A 19,457-nucleotide genomic window follows, 5' to 3' on the forward strand; every position below is an offset into this window, starting at 1 on the left:
TGTATCGTTTCCTGTTGTATTTTATCGTTCTTTACCCTGTCCGCGTTCCGCGTCATAAGTGTTAGATCCGAAATCTCTTCTTTTCTGTCAATCATGGTGTGCTATAACCCTTGGGGCAGAGAATAAGAGATACCGCACGTTACCGAAGGGAAAGTTCCGTCAACCCCCCTGTCCGCGTTCCGCGTCATAAGTGTTAGATCCGAAATCTCTTCTTTTCTGTCAATCATGGTGTGCTATAACCCTTGGGGCAGAGAATAAGAGATACCGCACGTAATCAGTGAAATCCCGTAGTTGCGTTAAAAATAGACATTTTCTTCGCTGTCAATCATGGTGTGCTATAACCCTTGGGGCAGCGAATAAAAGTCACGAACCGACCCGCCCTTATTGTGTTTCATTCCCGGAGAAATACAACTACACACCGATACCGTATAGCAAGTCCTTAGCATTCGTCAGTTCTGGTTGGCGCATTTTTATTGAACCGTTAATTTTTCACTACACCCGGTATAAATTTCATAAAGTGCTCGTGACCGGATAAGATTTCCCGAATGTATTTTCACTGATAGAATCACTCATATTTTATATCACACATATCTCCCTTGTACATGTGATTAGTTTCCGAAGTTGTGAATAAACTTTTACATAGTCCGATTTTGACTTCTTCGTTGTCGCTACTACCCTAGACAACACCGAGCTCTGTCTCTGGCTAGCAGCTACTCTGGTAGGTTTGCTATTCTTCCTATTGAAAAGAATAGCTGGCGCTCGAGATTAAGGCTTCTCCGAGAAACGCACGTTACAATACATTCAAGTTGTAAACAGATTCTTTCACCGCGAACATTCGAACTCATTTTGAAATCTTCATAATCAATTGCAGCTGAAAATTTTGTGAAAAAATCCGATCCAAACACCCCATCTACATTTTCTATGAAATGCTTCATCACGATACATTCATGAAATAGCTTTATGCTTTTCATTTCAAGATTTACACCAACTTTGAGCAAGGAAAATACATATCCTGCGACAACTTGTACTTTGATTTTCTCTCTTCCATCAACTCTGAAATTACCATCCAAGCTTGACTCAAAAATCACAGCAGTTGCTCCTGTGTTTAATAAGAATTTTAAAATATTCGCCCCATTTCTCATACATACGTAATTCAAACCAATCATACTCAAAATAGTCACATGTTTTTCATTAATTTTGTCTTTGTTCACGAAAAAACATATCGTTATTTTCTTGGGTTGCGGTTGATGCGTTTGGCATTACTGAATTCCCTTGAGTTTCTAGGAAAAAAGAACTTGATTATTATTTCTGAAGTATGATTCTCTATTAGAACTACGTCCTTCATTGAATCTTCCGCGAGAGTTTTGGTGATAGGGGTGATAAGGGGTCGGTCATGGGACCGTTGCTTTTTCTGATCTTCGTGAATGATCTACCAGCAAACGTTGGGCGAGAGGAAGTGGTAATGTTTATGGACGATGCATGCTTCGTAGAGGTTGCACCAAGTAGTGAAGAACTGGAGAGTAACGCCCAAGAAAAACAAGGGGACAAAAGAGGAAAGGCGAAGTTCAATAGGCTTGTTCGTAGAGTGGTTCTGGGTTTAGTGACCAACACCTCTTTCAGATCTTTTCTTCGTTTTGTCGATTGCTTGTTTGATATGAGTTTTCCAAGTAAGTCCTTTGTCAAGTGTTATTCCTTAATATTTGGCTTCATTTTTCCAGTCGATTTCTTCGCCGTCAACTTCTAGATTCGTTGTGGGTCGCAGTCTTCTCTTCTGTAGTAATATTGCTTGGCTCTTTTGTCCATTGAGCTTGATTTTCCACTTTATGCACCAGTCATTTTTTTCGACAATTGTTTCTTGTAGAACTCGTTCTATTACTTCTGGGTTGCGGTGTCCAGTTGCTATGCCTGTGTCATCAGCATATAACGTTAGCATGGTTCTTGGATTCTTCGGAATATCGTGAATGTATATGTTGTACAGAAGTGGCCCAAGTACTGACACTTGGGGTACTCCAGCCTCTATATCTCTTATGTGGAGCATTCTCCTTCCACTTTCACGTAAAATCTTCTGTTTTTGAGACAATTTCGGATCAACTCGCATATTTTGATCGAATATCCAGCACATGTCATCTTATATATTAATCCTTCGTGCCATACTCTGTCGAATGCTCTGGCGACGTCTAGTAAAACAAGACTTGTAGCTTGTTTATTTTGAAATCCCTCTGTAATGTATTCTGTGAGCCTCAATAATTGTTGCTCTCTCTTGAATCCGAACTGTTCTGGTGATATTAGTTTCAGATTTTCGGTTTCCTCATTTAGCCTCGTGGATATAATTCTTTCTACTTCTTTCCCTAACGCCGACAGTAGACTTATCGGTCTGTAGTTGTGTGGGAACTTCTTCTCTTTGAATGGTTTATTGAACACTATGACTTCCGCTGTTTTCCATTTTCCTGGGTAGTGTTCTGTCCTCATAATTCCACTCGCGATATTTGTTAGAGCAGCTATACCTTTTCTAGGTAATTTCTTCAACAAACATTCGTTATTTTATCGCAGTTCTTCCAAATCTTCTTTATCTTCGTCTATCCTGTAACTTATTCTCGATTCTCGTTCGATCGAGTCCGCCAATGCATCTACCTTATCAGTATTGGTATACGCCATTCCCCTTTCTCCGCGTAGGGTTGGAATTTCAGTCTTTTCTCCTGCTTTTTTTGCATTCTCCATGCAAAATGAACAATTGTATTCAGTTCTTGAACCCTTTTCTTGCATCTGTTTGTTCTTAGATCTTTCAGGGCATTTTGAGGTTGCTTCTATTCAGATCATTTTTATTCATCCGATATATTCTTCTGAGTCTTCGATTGTCTCGTATAAGATTTTCTACTTCTTTAGGCGTATCGCCATGCGTATGACTTGTTGCTCGTCTCTTCTTTTTCCTCGTGCTTTTTTCGTAAGCTTTCAATATTATCTCTTCCAGTTTATCAACCGCACGTTCCAGATCCTCTGGAGTGCTTATTGTTGAGATTTCTGTTATTTCCGGCTGTCTAAAATGGCTGTATTCGACCCAATTGGTATATTCGCTTATTTCCATCAGTTTTTCTCTTCGTTGTTCTCCAATTGTCAATTTCACGGGATTGTGGTTTGAGGTAGATGGAAAAACGTTGGGAATTAATGAAATTTATTGAATACTGCCAGACACTAATCAGTATTATCGAGTAGTACTAGAGCACCACTTAGTATGAAACGAGACCCGATTAAATTGGCGGGTGGTATGCATCTGAATTAATTATTATAATTTTATTCATTGCCTCCCTGTCAAGGCTTAATCATTCTTCATTACTTTTTTATCTTTCTTATTGGTCAAATTTCTAGGACAATTTGTGTTTGCAGCTTTGAACAAGAAGTGTACTGGATTAGAAGTGAAAGTACTCTCTGAACGTCAGTAGATGTTATTCAATTCAAGGACAATTAATAATCCCATTTAACAATATTCGTCGTCTTTAGTTGATCATTTTGTTTGGTCATTGAATTATATTCGATATATAGATGAAACGCACTTCCAAGAAAATTCGTCATCAAGTAGGCTGTGGAATTTTGAAAGTTTCAAATATGAAATTATCAAGTAATCCTCTCGAATTCTGCATGAATCAGCTTGGAACTAGTTTTTATATAGAAATTTACGCTAGAGATCATAATGTCATCGGTGTGTTTACATGTTTGCCCACTGAGCTGTGATGACAGCTCAGCGACACGTTCAAACGTAAAATATCAATCTCCTTGATAACATAATTTATTTGAAAGCACGTTATAACGAATATCATATTTTGAACTGATTCACGACTCTATTGATTTTTCCCTGGAGGAGGTATCCGCTATTCTGAATTAACCTGTTCACTTGTTGTTTTTCATACCCGTTGATACCATCTTTTGCAATTCCAGGTTCAGAAGAGGTTTCAAACAGTTTTTTTCATGTCTTCCTTGCGTACACGTCGCCCCAGCTGCACTCACTCGGAGAGAGGTCCTAACAGGCAGAAAAAGATCATGTTCTGGTTCTCCTGACCACAACAGGATAACGAGAAATGGTAAGAGCACCAAATCACTTCCAAGAAAACTATAAATTCAGAGTGTTTCATAGAGAAAAGAATAAAGGAAAGGCACTAAAAATGAAATGATATCGAATTGGATCAAACTAATACTTCTATAGGTACTGATCTTGATGTTTCTTGTCAAATTTTATTTCAGTTGTAAAGGAAATAAATATTATTTTCTGTAAGATGGATTTTATTGTATTCCCGATTGTTCAAAAATCTGGGTGTTGAGATTTTTGGCAATTACTTAAAAGTGGACTGTTACCAAATGATTGAGTTGGAGATGGTAAAATAAAATCTTTATTGTATATCAAACACGTCACATAATAAATAGACACTCTCATGAAGTAAAATTATATACAACATCTAAACAGAGTGAACCTATTTACAATTATTGAGAAGTTATTGAGAGAATTTGAGAGTAATGTTTCAATGAGAAAATCAACGTTGTATTTGCTTGAGAGAAAGAGCAGGTTGAGTGAATTTCATGTATCGAGTAACAAGATCAATTATTATGTGTTTGATAAGAATTGAGAGAATTGAGATAGATCTACATCAAAACGTGTTTATGTATTTTGAGTTGCATAATAATTGAGCTTAATAATTATGAATTGATGTGAGTGTTATCATGCAAGCACAACGTTTACAGTGATAGAGTTTACGATTTCATAAACTGTCTCGCTATCAGAAAAACAGAAGGTTGCAGTGACAACTTGAGAAGTTAGAGATATGTAATGTAGTGAGACAGGTGTAATGAGACAGAATGAGAGAGAGATGATTACCAACGCTTACAGGAATAGCAAATCTATTAGAAAAGCAGAAGGTGTTTTATGAGAGTACATAAATTGAGGTGTGTTGTGTTACAAATGTAATGTAGAGAAATGAAATATTGTAAACGTAGAAAGAATTAATGAATAGTATTCATAATTGAGATGAAACAAGAAGAGCAGTTCATAACGTTAGAGAAAAGAAAAAGGCATCATAATTTTCAGGTAATAGAGTCATGAGAAAGTTTATAACAAATTATACTTATTGAGTTGAAATCAGGTTGGACCTCCTCGAGCGTTATCACAAACCAGTCTGTCCAAGAGAGTTGATTGAGTGTATTCCATTGTTCAGAGTTCTGAGTGTAGTGAGATGGATCTCGATCTGGTCTTTGAGAAGCCTTCGAAGTGTCCAACTTGAGCGTAGAGGTACCTGAAACTTAAGAGGCCTGAGAAGTCTGATCGTAAGAGGTGTAAAATTAATCTGAGGTGACATGTATACAAAATGAGAGTGAATACAAGTATATAAGCTTCTAATAGAGTGGTGTGAAATGTGAACTTGGTGCTAAAATTAGAGAAATTAAAATGTGAGTGATTGTCGAGGTGATGTGATTCACAGTGAATGGAATATCGATGCATTTTGAGAAGGTTGAAGCAGTTAGGTACATTGAGCACGTGGTTGATTGAGAGATTTGGAGAAAATTGAGAAAATATACATGCAAATATGATAGAGAAATGTAGAGCAGAATATTGCAAATGTAATTGTGAGAAAATGCATAGCGATGGAGTGAATGTTAAGAGGAAAATTATGTAGAATGATATTCTAACGTGACACATGCAAAAAATGACTACATTTTTTGTTGAGTGAAAAAAGTACTGTACCTTTTTGAGATGTTGATGGATTGATTATTATAATATGAAATAATATTATTAGATTTGAGCTGACTGAAAAAGTTGAGAGTGCACTAAAAAATCACGTTAAGAATTTAGACCAAGTTCCAATTCACTTGAGCGAACGAAGAATCTAAGGAGAATGAATGAATTCAGCAGATTCAACAGGTTCCACCGGTTTTTTTGAACAGCTGATTGACAGCGATTTAAAGGTTACGTTCACAGAAGCATGTAACGATAAACGTAGTCACTGAGTTGCTAGAGATGTGCACCAAGTGATAGAGTTGGGTTAAAAATTACTCCAATTTTTAACATTCCGGCCGCCATAATTAACGTAGTTGATTATAATCGAGTAGATCTTCGTAAATAATCCATTGTGAGGAAGTTGAGGCAATCCATCACTCCAGTGTCTGAGCTACTCAATCCACCCATAACTGGAGCGAAAAGACTGCTTTCAATCCTCAGAGTGTGGAGGAATGGATGAGATGGCTGCACTTGAGATGTGGGTAGTTGTGCCATGGGTTGTTGAGAGCGGTGCCACAGTGCCTTGCACATGTAGAGTTGCTTGGTGAGTTTCATCTATAACCAAAGAAGTAATTGAGAGTGTTGAGGAAGAATAATTGGATGCTTGCTATCTGGGTCGAGCTGAGAATGGGAAATTCGTCCGCCTACACGAATTACACCATTGTTGTCGAGGAATGCGGTGAGTCTACTGAATACATGTGAAGAGAGAATTGGAGTCTGTGATTGAAGAGCCTTGAGTTCATGTGGAAAGTAGACTTTTTGAGTTGCCTTCGAGATGCTTCCAAGTCAGTCGAAGTCAGGTGTGTGAGGTGTGCTGGATCCAGCTTACGTTGGAGTCGTGCGAGAATCTTTGAACAAATAGAGGTAATTCTTAACAATTTATTCAAACTGGAATACCTGTAGATGAGATCCCATGAGTAGTCTGACGTAGTGGAGGTGAGTATGGGGATGGCTGGTCTTGCTTCTGATTCATGGTCGGTTGTCGGTGCCGGCTGACGATTTGGCCATGAATCTTCTGACTTGGAAAGCCATGGTGGTCCCGTCCACCATAGCGAGTGGTTGCGAAGTTGAGATGAAGTTAACCCTCGTGATGCACAGTCAGCAGGATTGTCTTTGCCGGAAATATACCTCCAATGGGCCCTTGGAGTTAGATCTTGGATTGTTGCAACTCTGTTCCGTAAAAAGTCCTTCCAACGTGAAGGGTGAGTGTTGATCCAAGCTAGAGTGATTGAGGAGTCCGTCCATAGAGTGGTTGAGCGAATGTTGAGAGCTAAAACATTATGCGCATAATTAACGAGTCGAGAGAGGAGAAGAGCAGCTGATAATTCGAGTCTCGGGATTGTGAGTGGTTTTAAAGGCGATACTTTGGTTTTGGAGCAAAGCATTGTAACTTTGCATTCCTTGGACGGAGTTCGAACGAGAAGATAGAGAACGGCTGAAATGGCGAGTTGAGATGCATCAGAGAAGCCGTGGAGTTGGATGAAGGAACCCTCTTGAGTGTTAATCCATCTTGGAATTGTGATGCTGGCCAGCTTGGAGAGATCTTCACTGATGTCGTACCATTTCTGTTGGAGTAGTTGAGGTAGAGGTTCGTCCCATGATAACTTTTGGAGCCATAATTCCTGCAACAATATTTTAGCCCTAATCGTAACAGGGGAGACTAAACCGAGTGGATCAAATATTTTAGCAATATGAGATAGAACTGATCGCTTGGTGATCAAAGACCCAGATAGATTGGAGCTGACTTTAAAAGTGAAATAGTCTTCTTGAGGGCACCAGATTAGACCTAACACTTTAGTTGAGTGAGAACTTTCGTCGAATGAGATTGGAGTGGGTGTTGATTCTTCCTCTTGAACGACGTGAGAGAGACTTGAGACGTTTGACTGCCATTTTGCTAGCGGAAGGCAAGCCGCCATGCAAAGGTTCTGGAGTTGTTTGGCAATTTCGAGAAGTTGATGTTCAGTATCTGCTCCACCACAAATATCATCGACATAACGACCTTTCGTTAATGGAGGAATGGCTAGTGAAAAGTTGTGACCCTCATCTTTGAGAAGTTGGAGAAGAACTCTGATTGCCAAAAATGGAGCTGATCTAGTTCCGTATGTGACTGTTGTGAGATGGTATGTCTTTACGTTGTTATTTGAGTCGAGCCAAAGGATGCTTTGAAGATCCCAATCATCAGGATGAACCAGAATCTGTCTGTACATCTTTGTGATATCTGTAGAGAAGACAAATTTAAATTTACGCACCCACATAAGAACATCTATCACGTCGAGTTGCAGTTTCGCTCCGGTGTGCATAATATCGTTGAGAGAAATACCAGTTGAGGTGGGGCTGGAGCCGTTGAAGACTACTCGCAGTTTCGTTGTAGAGCTGTCTGTTTTGAGAACACCATGATGAGGAAGAAAATATCTTGAATTGACCTTTTCTGACGAGACTGGTTGCATGTGCTGGAGGAGTTCATATTCATCGAGAAATTGGTGGTAGAGCAGAGAGTAGTCAGGATCCTTGTCGAATTTCCGAATCAAGGCTTGCAGACATCGGAAGGCTCGTTGTCTGGAAGAACCTAAGATGTCAATAGATGATTTCAATGGTAATCTTACCATGTATTTCCCGGAGGAGAGCCTAGAGTGAGTGGAAACAAAGTGGTTTTCACATTCTTGCTCGTCAGAGGTGAGATGTGACGTAGACGTTGGTTGAATTTCTTCCTGTTCCCAAAACTTAGTGAGGAGATGATGAAGGTCTTCATCTTGAACAGTATGAAACATTGAAGATTGGATTGGAAGGCATTCCTGTTCTTGACACACAGGGCCTAGGATTAGCCAGCCGAAGATTGAGAGTTGCGCGATTGGAGATGATGGAGGGCCTTTTTTCATCTGAGGAAGAACAACTGAGCCATATACATCAGCACCCAAAATGATGTCGATGGCTCTTGAGATGTGGTATTCTGGATCAGCTAACTTGAGATGCTGGAGATGTAGAGATTGCTGAAAACATGTATAGAAGGAAGGCAAAATAGAGAAAGATGATGAAAGAATGTGAGCATCAATATTTATGGTTTGATGGTCATACGTCGACTTGAGAGTGAGGGCGAGAGATCCCTGTGTCTTAGAAGTCTTTCCATGAATTCCCACAATTACAACATGCGACTTCCTTCTAGGGATGTTGAGTTTTCTTGCTAGATCTTGAGAGATGAAGGTCAGCTCGGATCCACTGTCGATGAGTAGTCGAACCGTGTGTGATCCTGTTGAGGTGATGAGATGGGCGATGGCAGTGGCGAGGAGAGTGTTGAGTCGTGGTTGAGGTAGCTGAAGAAAAATAATTCAAGGCTTCTTCGAACTATTTTGAAGGCTTTAGAGCTGAGTTGCTAGAACTCACCTCCCTTTGAGCAGATTTTTGAGATGTGAGAGCTGATTGAGGAAGCACTCGAGGGGGCACCGGTGGAACTTTGCAGTGTGGTTTACTGCTGAGAGGAGCATCATGTAGAAGAGTGTGATGACGACTTCCACAGATTTTGCAGATCTTTGTCGTTCTGCAAGAGTGGCGATGATGTCTACCGAGGCAGTTAGAGCAGAGGATGCGATGTAATACTACATCAGCTTTTTCTTGAGGTGAGCGTTTGGAGAAGCGAGGGCAATCTGCAATAAAGTGGTCGTGTCCACAATCATCACAGGTGTAGTTGGGCATAGAAGAGACTTTTGAGATTGGAGTGTTCGAGGAGGCCGATTTGCTTGAGATGAGTGAAGGAGAAGGTTTACTTTGAGCTGTAACCTTTCGAGAGATTGTGTGCACTGTTGTGCGAGAGCGAGATGATTCTTGAGGTGACTGTCTCTGGTTGGACTCAGTCCATTCTAGAGCTCTGGAGCGAGATTGGAGGAACTCCATCAACTGAGCGAAGGAGGGAAATTCGTTATTAGAGGAGATGAGAGTTTCCCAATGTGTTCGAGAGGCGTGATCCATACGGTTGATGATATGGAACACCAAAAGATTGTTGTTCTGCTCTAGATCTTCACCTAGAGCTTTCAAACTTTGGAGAGGATTGACGATGCTGTCAATAAATTGACGAAGAGATGAGTCGGTAGAATTTTTCTGATTCGCCAATGAGAAGGAGAGAAGTTTTGTGTATTGAGAAGAGAGGAGCAGCCTTTTATTTTCATATTTATCCATAAGCTTCTTCCAAGCTATGGGAAAAGAGACTTCCGTTAAGGGAAGACTAGAGATGGCGTCGAGAGGTTCGTGAGAGAGACATGTGCGAAGGTAATGTAACCTTTCAATGTCAGAAATTGAGGTGCTATTGATCACGAGTGATTGAAAAAGGTCTCGGAATGCAGGCCATTTTGAGAAATTGCCTGAGAAGGTGGGAATTGAGATGTCAGGCAATCGAGGACGAGTTTGAGAAGACTGAGGGGCTTGAGCAGATGTGGATGGCTGTGAATCCACAGGATTGAGTGACATATTGAGTTGGATTAATTTCGAGATGGCTGATTGGAATAAAGAGTATTCCTCGAAGAAGACTGAGGATGCGAAGTATTCGTGGTCGAGACACGACTCAGGCCATGCTGACTCAAAATACGAGTGAGTCTTTGAAAAGTTCTTGTGAAGGTCTTGCAGTTGCTCTTGAGTGTGTGACAGGTCCTGCACAGTCCATGTTGAGACGTTGGACAGCTTGGAGAAGATGTCCTTCATGAGTTGCAGCCTACTCATTTGAGTAGCGACTTTTAATTTGAGGTTGGTGGGAAGACCAGCCGAGCGAGTTTGAGGTCCAACATCAGGCTGCGAAGATGTGGAAGATCTGGACGATCGAGTAGGAGGGACCTGCAGTTGAGTGTCATCCTCTTTTGGAGATGGAGAAGATCTTCCCGACTTTTGAGACATGACCTTTTGAGAAGAATGTGATATGAATGAATAATTATTCCAACTCAATCATCCGGCCCGAAGGACCAAATGTTCAAAAATCTGGGTGTTGAGATTTTTGGCAATTACTTAAAAGTGGACTGTTACCAAATGATTGAGTTGGAGATGGTAAAATAAAATCTTTGTTGTATATCAAACACGTCACATAATAAATAGACACTCGCATGAAGTAAAATTATATACAACATCTAAACAGAGTGAACCTATTTACAATTATTGAGAAGTTATTGAGAGAATTTGAGAGTAATGTTTCAATGAGAAAATCAACGTTGTATTTGCTTGAGAGAAAGAGCAGGTTGAGTGAATTTCATGTATCGAGTAACAAGATCAATTATTATGTGTTTGATAAGAATTGAGAGAATTGAGATAGATCTACATCAAAAGGTGTTTATGTATTTTGAGTTGCATAATAATTGAGCTTGATAGTTATGAATTGATGTGAGTGTTATCATGCAAGCACAACGTTTACAGTGATAGAGTTTACGATTTCATAAACTGTCTCGCTATCAGAAAAACAGAAAGTTGCAGTGACAACTTGAGAAGTTAGAGATATGTAATGTAGTGAGACAGGTGTAATGAGACAGAATGAGAGAGAGATGATTACCAACGCTTACAGGAATAGCAAATCTATTAGAAAAGCAGAAGGTGTTTTATGAGAGTACATAAATTGAGGTGAGTTGTGTTACAAATGTAATGTAGAGAAATGAAATATTGTAAACGTAGAAAGAATTAATGAATAGTATTCATAATTGAGATGAAACAAGAAGAGCAGTTCATAACGTTAGAGAAAAGAAATAAGGCATCATAATTTTCAGGTAATAGAGTCATGAGAAAGTTTATAACAAATTATACTTATTGAGTTGAAATCAGGTTGGACCTCCTCGAGCGTTATCACAAACCAGTCTGTCCAAGAGAGTTGATTGGGTGTATTCCATTGTTCAGAGTTCTGAGTGTAGTGAGATGGATCTCGATCTGGTCTATGAGAAGCCTTCGAAGTGTCCAACTTGAGCGTAGAGGTACCTGAAACTTAAGAGGCCTGAGAAGTCTGATCGTAAGAGGTGTAAAATTAATCTGAGGTGACATGTATACAAAATGAGAGTGAATACAATTATATAAGCTTCTAATAGAGTGGTGTGAAATGTGAACTTGGTGCTAAAATTAGAGAAATTAAAATGTGAGTGATTGTCGAGGTGATGTGATTCACAGTGAATGGAATATCGATGCATTTTGAGAAGGTTGAAGCAGTTAGGTACATTGAGCACGTGGTTGATTGAGAGATTTGGAGAAAATTGAGAAAATATACATGCAAATATGATAGAGAAATGTAGAGCAGAATATTGCAAATGTAATTGTGAGAAAATGCATAGCGATGGAGTGAATGTTGAGTGGATAATTATGTAGAATGATATTCTAACGTGACACATGCAAAAAATGACTACATTTTTTGTTGAGTGAAAAAAGTACTGTACCTTTTTGAGATGTTGATGGATTGATTATTATAATATGAAATAATATTATTAGATTTGAGCTGACTGAAAAAGTTGAGAGTGCACTAAAAAATCACGTTAAGAATTTAGACCAAGTTCCAATTCACTTGAGCGAACGAAGAATCTAAGGAGAATGAATGAATTCAGCAGATTCAACAGGTTCCACCGGTTTTTTTGAACAGCTTATTGACAGCGATTTAAAGGTTACGTTCACAGAAGCATGTAACGATAAACGTAGTCACTGAGTTGCTAGAGATGTGCACCAAGTGATAGAGTTGGGTTAAAAATTACTCCAATTTTTAACACCGATTTTTTACGATTTCCATTTGAATATCGGAAGTGTCCCTAAAACATTATATTTGAATCAAATTATAATTATCAACAGACGAACTACGCGTTTTCTATTGAAATTGAAATATTTTCGGAAATTCTTAAGAACTCTCTGTTCTGTAGTGTTCAGGTTCCAACTGAGCGAACAAAAAAAAAATGGTTCATATCATAATATAGGTACAAAGGCCACCATCATTATTATTTATACAGAGACTTTCCAAGTTTGATTCTTCCCTCGAAATAAATAGTTCCACCAAAAGCCAGTTATAAAATACATTTGTATTGTTGAAAAAATTTTCTATAAAATAGTACAATATACGACCATTCATAGCTCTATTTCCCTATTCCTTCCATATATGTTGGGTAACTAAGATCATCGACAAAGGGACAAACCTATAATTTTGTCTGCTGATTCCAATTGAATGGATCTTCGCTATTTTTGGCAAAACTTAATACGTGAATGAACATTCACAAACGCAGATATTCAAATATCCGAATACTCATTATCAATATCTTAATATTTTTCATTCCACACCTGACAAAACGTTCAACCATGCATATCTTTTTCTTCTACTCTTTAGCGTTTTCACTCCCAGTTTCTGAAACAAAATATATTGAAAAATTCGTATAATTGATTTGCTCCTGCATAAATTCTTGCACTAATTTTTCAAGGGAAAATCAGAGAAAAAAAATTGTTGCCTGACAATGAAACAAAAATGAAACTTGAAATTGATAAGTTTTTCTATATGTCGAAACTCTAAAAGTTTCAGAAGATGTCCAATAGTTAAACGTCAGTTCCTTACATTGTATTACAGTTAGTGATGGACATATATGCTATATTCTATAAGAATTGTCGTGCACAAGCAGAAAATGTTCTCCCATAAAGCGCATTATAATATAGCACATATTCTTCTGAGCACTCGCTATTGTCATCTGCGTTAATACCTCCCTGATATGTAACAACGTCTGCAGCTAGCTTATAAAGCATTATGAAATTATTTTATTTAACCTGTTCTTCTTCAAGAAAAAATATGGGTATATGAAAAAAAAAAATTCGCAAAAAATCTTGAGCTATCTTACTGAGAAATAAAATTTTTTTGAAGGATATTCAGTGTAAAATGTAATATTTGTGCTGCTGGTGAAATCGATATCAGTATATTACCAAGATGAAAGTATCATCAAGTATCAGTCGAAAAATTATAATAATTTGTCAAAAACCATAATATAAGTTATTCAAGACTGAATTCAGGCAAACTTTTTCCGTTCGTTTAATTTTACGGCCACAAATTTCACTCTCATATTTTATTACAGAATGAGGTCGAAAAAACATTAAACGAATCTTCATCATCTAGATTTTGGCTTGAGAAAATGAAGAGAATATTCTGTTTTAGGGACGCTTCGTATAACTTTCATGACAAGCCGTCCTAGCCCAACGGCATCGACAAACACGTACTATTCTAACGTGCACGACGAGACTACGCAGATTCATCGTGGCGGATTTGAATCGAAGAGAAAATGGAGCGGCATAGAGATGAAACAGTTCCCTGCATCCTGACGAAAGAGACATCTTGGTGAGGTCGACGTAAGTTCAATACAGGAGAGACGGGAATGGATATGATATAAATCCTCGCGATCCAACAATCGGTGGAATCGCGGGGCCAACAGGAACAGCATTATTCTAGATCGAAATTTCTAAATCTGTAAATTATCGCATGAATATTCACCCTGTTTATTGAAGATTTTTCTCACTTGGTGAATTGATCATTCTGATTGGAATAAAAACGTGAGATGGCCCAAGTGGACATCACAGCTTTTCTTGAAGATGTCATCAACTCATGACTTTCACGTCATAATCAGACCTTTTGTAATCAATATGCATAGTCAGCAGCTACAACATAACAATTATCGAAAAAATTGTCAATTTTTGTTTCTGGAATAATTATTGTTTTGCGATGCTTGAATAAAGTTTTCGATGATGCCACATGATATCATCATATCTATTTTCATTAATTCTGAATTATCGAATGTAATACTATGTTTCGTTTCTTACAATGAAAACAAAAATAACGAATGAAATAAAACAGTCGAAACCCTGTGCTCGAACTAAATGTTGTTTTTTTTTATGATATCTCAGTAACGTCGACAATCGAGTTTTCCGAAATCTGAATAAGACATTCTTCTTCAAACATTGAATAGCTGTAGGATAAAAATTCATCCATTCACTGAAAGGACATGTAAGTCATTTTTTTCTGATTTACATGGCGCTGATGATTCAAGAATAGTATATGTTCATTGTAAAACTAAGCATTGACGTAATTTTCTATCCTGGGGCGAAAAGTCTATAGCCTAACAGCAGGAAAGGGCTAGCGAAACTTTAGTCCCATAATACCTTTGCTATTGCATGCACTTCGATGTTGTGGAAATAAAAAATAAAATGCTTGCTAGCATTATTAAAGAAATTAACTTGTTAAAAACATCCATTATTTTCTTTATATCTATACAGTCGAAAAATTATAATTAAATTCTAAGATCTACATTAATAACCCTCTAGCTAACTAACAACCTTTTCGCAAAAGTTTGAGTTATTTTAAATTATCTTCTTTATAACTTCACTCATTGACTATGTTAGGCCATTGCTAATGAACCGAATTTTTTCTGTGAGCTTGACCTTGCCACCTTCTACGTCATCACTTTTCCAATGGACTACTTGACATAAGTGTTTCAAATTTGATTTCACTATGCTTCAGATAGATTTAAAAAAGCAATAGTGCTTTTATCAACATTTGTATGTCTTGTAGCTCTGAATCAAAAGTGTCCGAAGCTGAGTTTAGAAAAACTGATTATAATAATAATCTTGAACTATGATGGAAAACCCGAAGATGCCTATAAATTATTTTTTCTGTCCCACTTCAATCTGAATTTGAATGCTTGTTGGGCCAACTGTAGAATAAGCCGTTCAAAAAATAATAATAAACTTCTGGATTAATAGTCTATCGAATGAAGATGTTCAAATTTCGATCTTCATAAATGTGATGTGGGAAAACTGATCTATATACATTGAACTTATAAACTTCATTTTTTACGGAGTTTGTGTCAGGGTGGATCGGATGACTTCAGGGAATTTCCGAAGTTCCTGATCCCCAGCGACATATCCATCATGACATTCCCGATATTGGGCCATTGACACTGCACTTATCACGGATGAAAGTAATATATCATCTTACCAAACAGCAATTGAGCAATTTTTCATGAAGAAAAATCATATAAAGGAAAACCTCATCAAAGTGAAGAGACATAAATTAATTGAAAAATAATTTAGAATCCTTGTATTTATAGTTTCTAAGATGCATATGCTCTGTTTTATTTTTCGTGAAATTTCTAATTGATAAATCGATTAGTGCTATGCTTATTGAAGTTTTCATTTTCATATTTTGTTAATCAATAGCAAGGTTGAAGTTTCAAGTGGACGCATTTTTTGAATATTTGTATTTTAATTAGTTAAAACAATGTTATTCATAATCAGTATGTTTTATTGAACCTCAGCCTGAAGGTTATGAACATCTTCATGAATAACTTCATATTTTCTTATCGTGAACTATGCAAACAGGCTTATTAAAAAAATTTTATCACATTAAATTACAGAGAATTGTGAATTTTGATTCTTTTCCTTCTTTTCAAACTAGAAATCATCAGGGATGATTTCATGGCATAGAATGAAACACAAACCATTTACACTTCCTCATAAGAAGAGTTTGAAGTTTGTTGATTTCATTCTGACTCACCCTTTGTACCAAATTACGGGAAAGGCGAGAGTGCCTTAGAATTTATCCGGAGAACTTAACTACAAGGTCGATGTCGAGAAGTCATTGTCGCCTTTACATAGTAAGTACACTAAAAATTTCTAGAATCTTGTTATTGGAATACCCAGCTCCCTCAGCATTCTTGTCATTTCTGTCATCATCAATACTTATTCGTATTTACTTTATTTTCTATTTTGTAAGGGTAAAGTACCATCCTTTGCAATCCGATTAAAAGTATCTGACGTCATAAGCATCGATATTTATGAAATCATTTTACGTCATAGATATATGTATGGATATGAACGAGGATTTGCGGTCCATTTTTACACCCGCTAAAGTAAAAATATCTTCCACAATGGTTCAGTTCAAATGGACTATCACATTGCGATGTTGAACATGATTAGAACATTAATTTCATTCGACCAAGAATCAGATTGCTAGAGTATGTGAAAAATTTTCATTATCTAAATATTTGAGAATAGTGAAACACCAACAATATTTGAGAAGCTGTATCTTTCTTGCAAGTCCATTTATAAAGAAAAGCTCTTTTCATTCCCAATATTTCCGAATAACCTTCCTGTATACTATACTTTACAAAAAACTTCTCCATCGATAATACAAATGGAATATTCTATTAAAATCTTCTTATGTACCCATATGAACGTCCAGAAGCTAGTTATTGTATTCTAACCATAGTGTATGTCTCGGTAATAAAGGTCTTTTCTTTATTTTTTTACGCATCAGCAGTGGCGACGTCTTAATCTGAATTCAGGGGGGCTAAGAATGGTGAGAAATTTTTCAGGGGTCAAAATAAATTAACACATTAAGGACTTTTTCTCCAATATAGTTATGACAAGTTCAAAAATAGTTGAATTTTTGAATTATTGGAAATCGAAACGAGGCCAATATTTCTTATGATTGCCAGATGATTCTATTCAAAAAACTGCTTGCATGAAAAAGGATCCAGTTTCTCATTTCTAAATTCAAGAGAGAAAATGTTATGTGACCTTTTCAAATCTCCATTTTTTCTGAAAGGTAACTTCAACAATTATAAGAGTTTAATTTTCAGACAATGTTCATATCATATATCGATTGAAATTTATATATCATATTCTAGAGGGAGGGTTGCAGCAAAAATTCAAGCCCCCTAGCGCACTAAATATTCTCGATTTTCATCACCTATTAGAGAATCAACTTGTGTAATGAAATAATTTGTAACACTATTCAAATTTCAATAATATATGGGACAGATGGAGAATCTCAAAAAATGCTTGACAAAATTCCAATATAGATTATTGTCGATTGAAAAATACTGTTATTGTTCTGACTGAAAAGAATTCATAAAAGTTCCTGACTCATGTCTCTAGCTGGCCTGGCACATGCGAAATGTTCACTGAGAAACGAGCAGAAAATTTTCAAGTAGGCTATAGAATTTTCAGATTGCTTGTTGCTTGTAAATAATGCCTATGTAGCTTCTACCTCAGCAATTTCCTTTAGATTTGGTCAGATGTTCTAGAAGTGTGTTCGAATTTCCAAAAACATACTATGAATTTTCATATCAAAACCAACGCTTGAGGTGAATATCATTGAAATGGGTAAATTTTCACTGTGTCGATAGATATGACGGTACAAGCTAAGCATCATTTTCAAAAAAAGAAATTCATCTCCAAAATCTGTAGCCTACTTGATACATAATAAAACTACATTTCACCCATCGTATAAATCTATTCAGCTGAACCACTTTTTCTGTATTTTGTCGATTTATCTTTTGCATGAAATATGTGAGGTGTTTTTCGGGGAAATTGAGCGCTTAACTGGGGATTCAATCGTTTCTAGTAAATACAATTGAATTGTAATACTGAAAGAAGTGATGTATGACACATATTTTTTATATTTTTACGAATCATGCATAGTTTGACTGAAAACCTCAATGGAGATGATATTTGTATATTCAACGAAATATTGCGAAGCAAAAATAAGTTGTCTTCGATTCCACAGAAAACGGATGTATCCACTAACATATCTCAAACTATTATTTAATCAATGTTCAATGTAATTGATAAAATATGTCTCAAACAGTTATACGAAAATAACAACTGCTTGAATAATTCTTACCTACTTCATAAAGTTTAAAATTTTTTCACAAGTGAATTCACCTTTTTATACCATTACATTTTTTTTAATATCCGATTTTGAATGTTCCTCTTGAAATATAGTGCCTAATTACTAATTATAATCGATTATTTGTTTGTATAATTTAACTAAATCTAAGAATAATGTTGATGTTACTGTTTTTCTGACCATATTGTGATGAATTTATGTTATGACTTGCTATCAATATGACTAATCCCAGCTTTACTTGCACATGTTTTCAAAATTTGAAGTCATGTTTGGAAGGCGTGAGGGGATTTTTTGTTTTCTGTAATGTGAGATGGATTTTGATAGGTATAATATTAATTTTATGTTATGATTGTCTGAATATGAATCAGAAGAACCAAATGTGTAAACTATAATATGTAGATAGATCAATAAAATATATAATAATAAATAGTTCTTTTTACCTCAGTATGTTTTACATGCGACTTATGGTCAGATGAAGACTGTGTCATACAGGGTGGTACAACGAAAACTCAACACCTCGATTTCCCGACTTTAAAATGACGATGTGGAAAATCGCTCGGACCCGTCAATATCTGATTCGAGGGAAAAAACTTTTCTGCTTTTTTCATCCCTTTTACCTCAACCCCCTAACGAAGGTGAGCACAACCTCTTAATTTTGAAAGGGAATGAGGAAGTTGAGATACCTAATGTTAAAGATTTTACCGAGTACTATCTCTCCATGAAATTTTGCTTCAAAATATTAATCGATAATGAAATAACAGCGAAAATGGTATATTATTGGTATCCAACTGTACAAGCTTCGAAAGGACTGTATAACATTTTGGTGAATGGGTTCGAAGGCTTCGTAAAGATAGACTTGATAATTTTCGTTTTCAATGAATAACTATCGTAAATGAACCACCAAGAAAACATTATGAAACCAATCTTTGATAAGGTTGTAAATCGGAATAAATTATTTCGTTCACTTAGTCCATCTGCCAGAGAACGAGAGTTCCTCGGAGGATCCACAAAGATACTGAATAATCTAAATGACTGCAATGGTGGTTC

General features: G+C 36.8%; 1 protein-coding gene across 2 annotated transcripts in view; it reads left to right on the top strand.

Moving 5' to 3' along the window:
- LOC123319555 (tachykinin-like peptides receptor 99D) overlaps positions 1–14,717 on the top strand; it is a 709,883-nt gene extending 695,166 nt beyond the window's left edge. For both annotated transcript variants that reach the window (XM_044906600.1, XM_044906601.1), the window contains 2 exons: positions 3,931–4,073; positions 13,881–14,717. In XM_044906600.1, the coding sequence (XP_044762535.1) occupies positions 3,931–4,073; positions 13,881–14,044 (307 nt within the window). In that variant the 3' untranslated portion in view covers positions 14,045–14,717. The remainder of the gene's footprint in view (positions 1–3,930; positions 4,074–13,880) is intronic.
- The last annotated feature ends 4,740 nt before the right edge of the window (positions 14,718–19,457 follow it).

Source organism: Coccinella septempunctata, chromosome 8 (assembly GCF_907165205.1).
Source record: "Coccinella septempunctata chromosome 8, icCocSept1.1, whole genome shotgun sequence".
Taxonomy (NCBI): Eukaryota; Metazoa; Arthropoda; class Insecta; order Coleoptera; family Coccinellidae; genus Coccinella; species Coccinella septempunctata.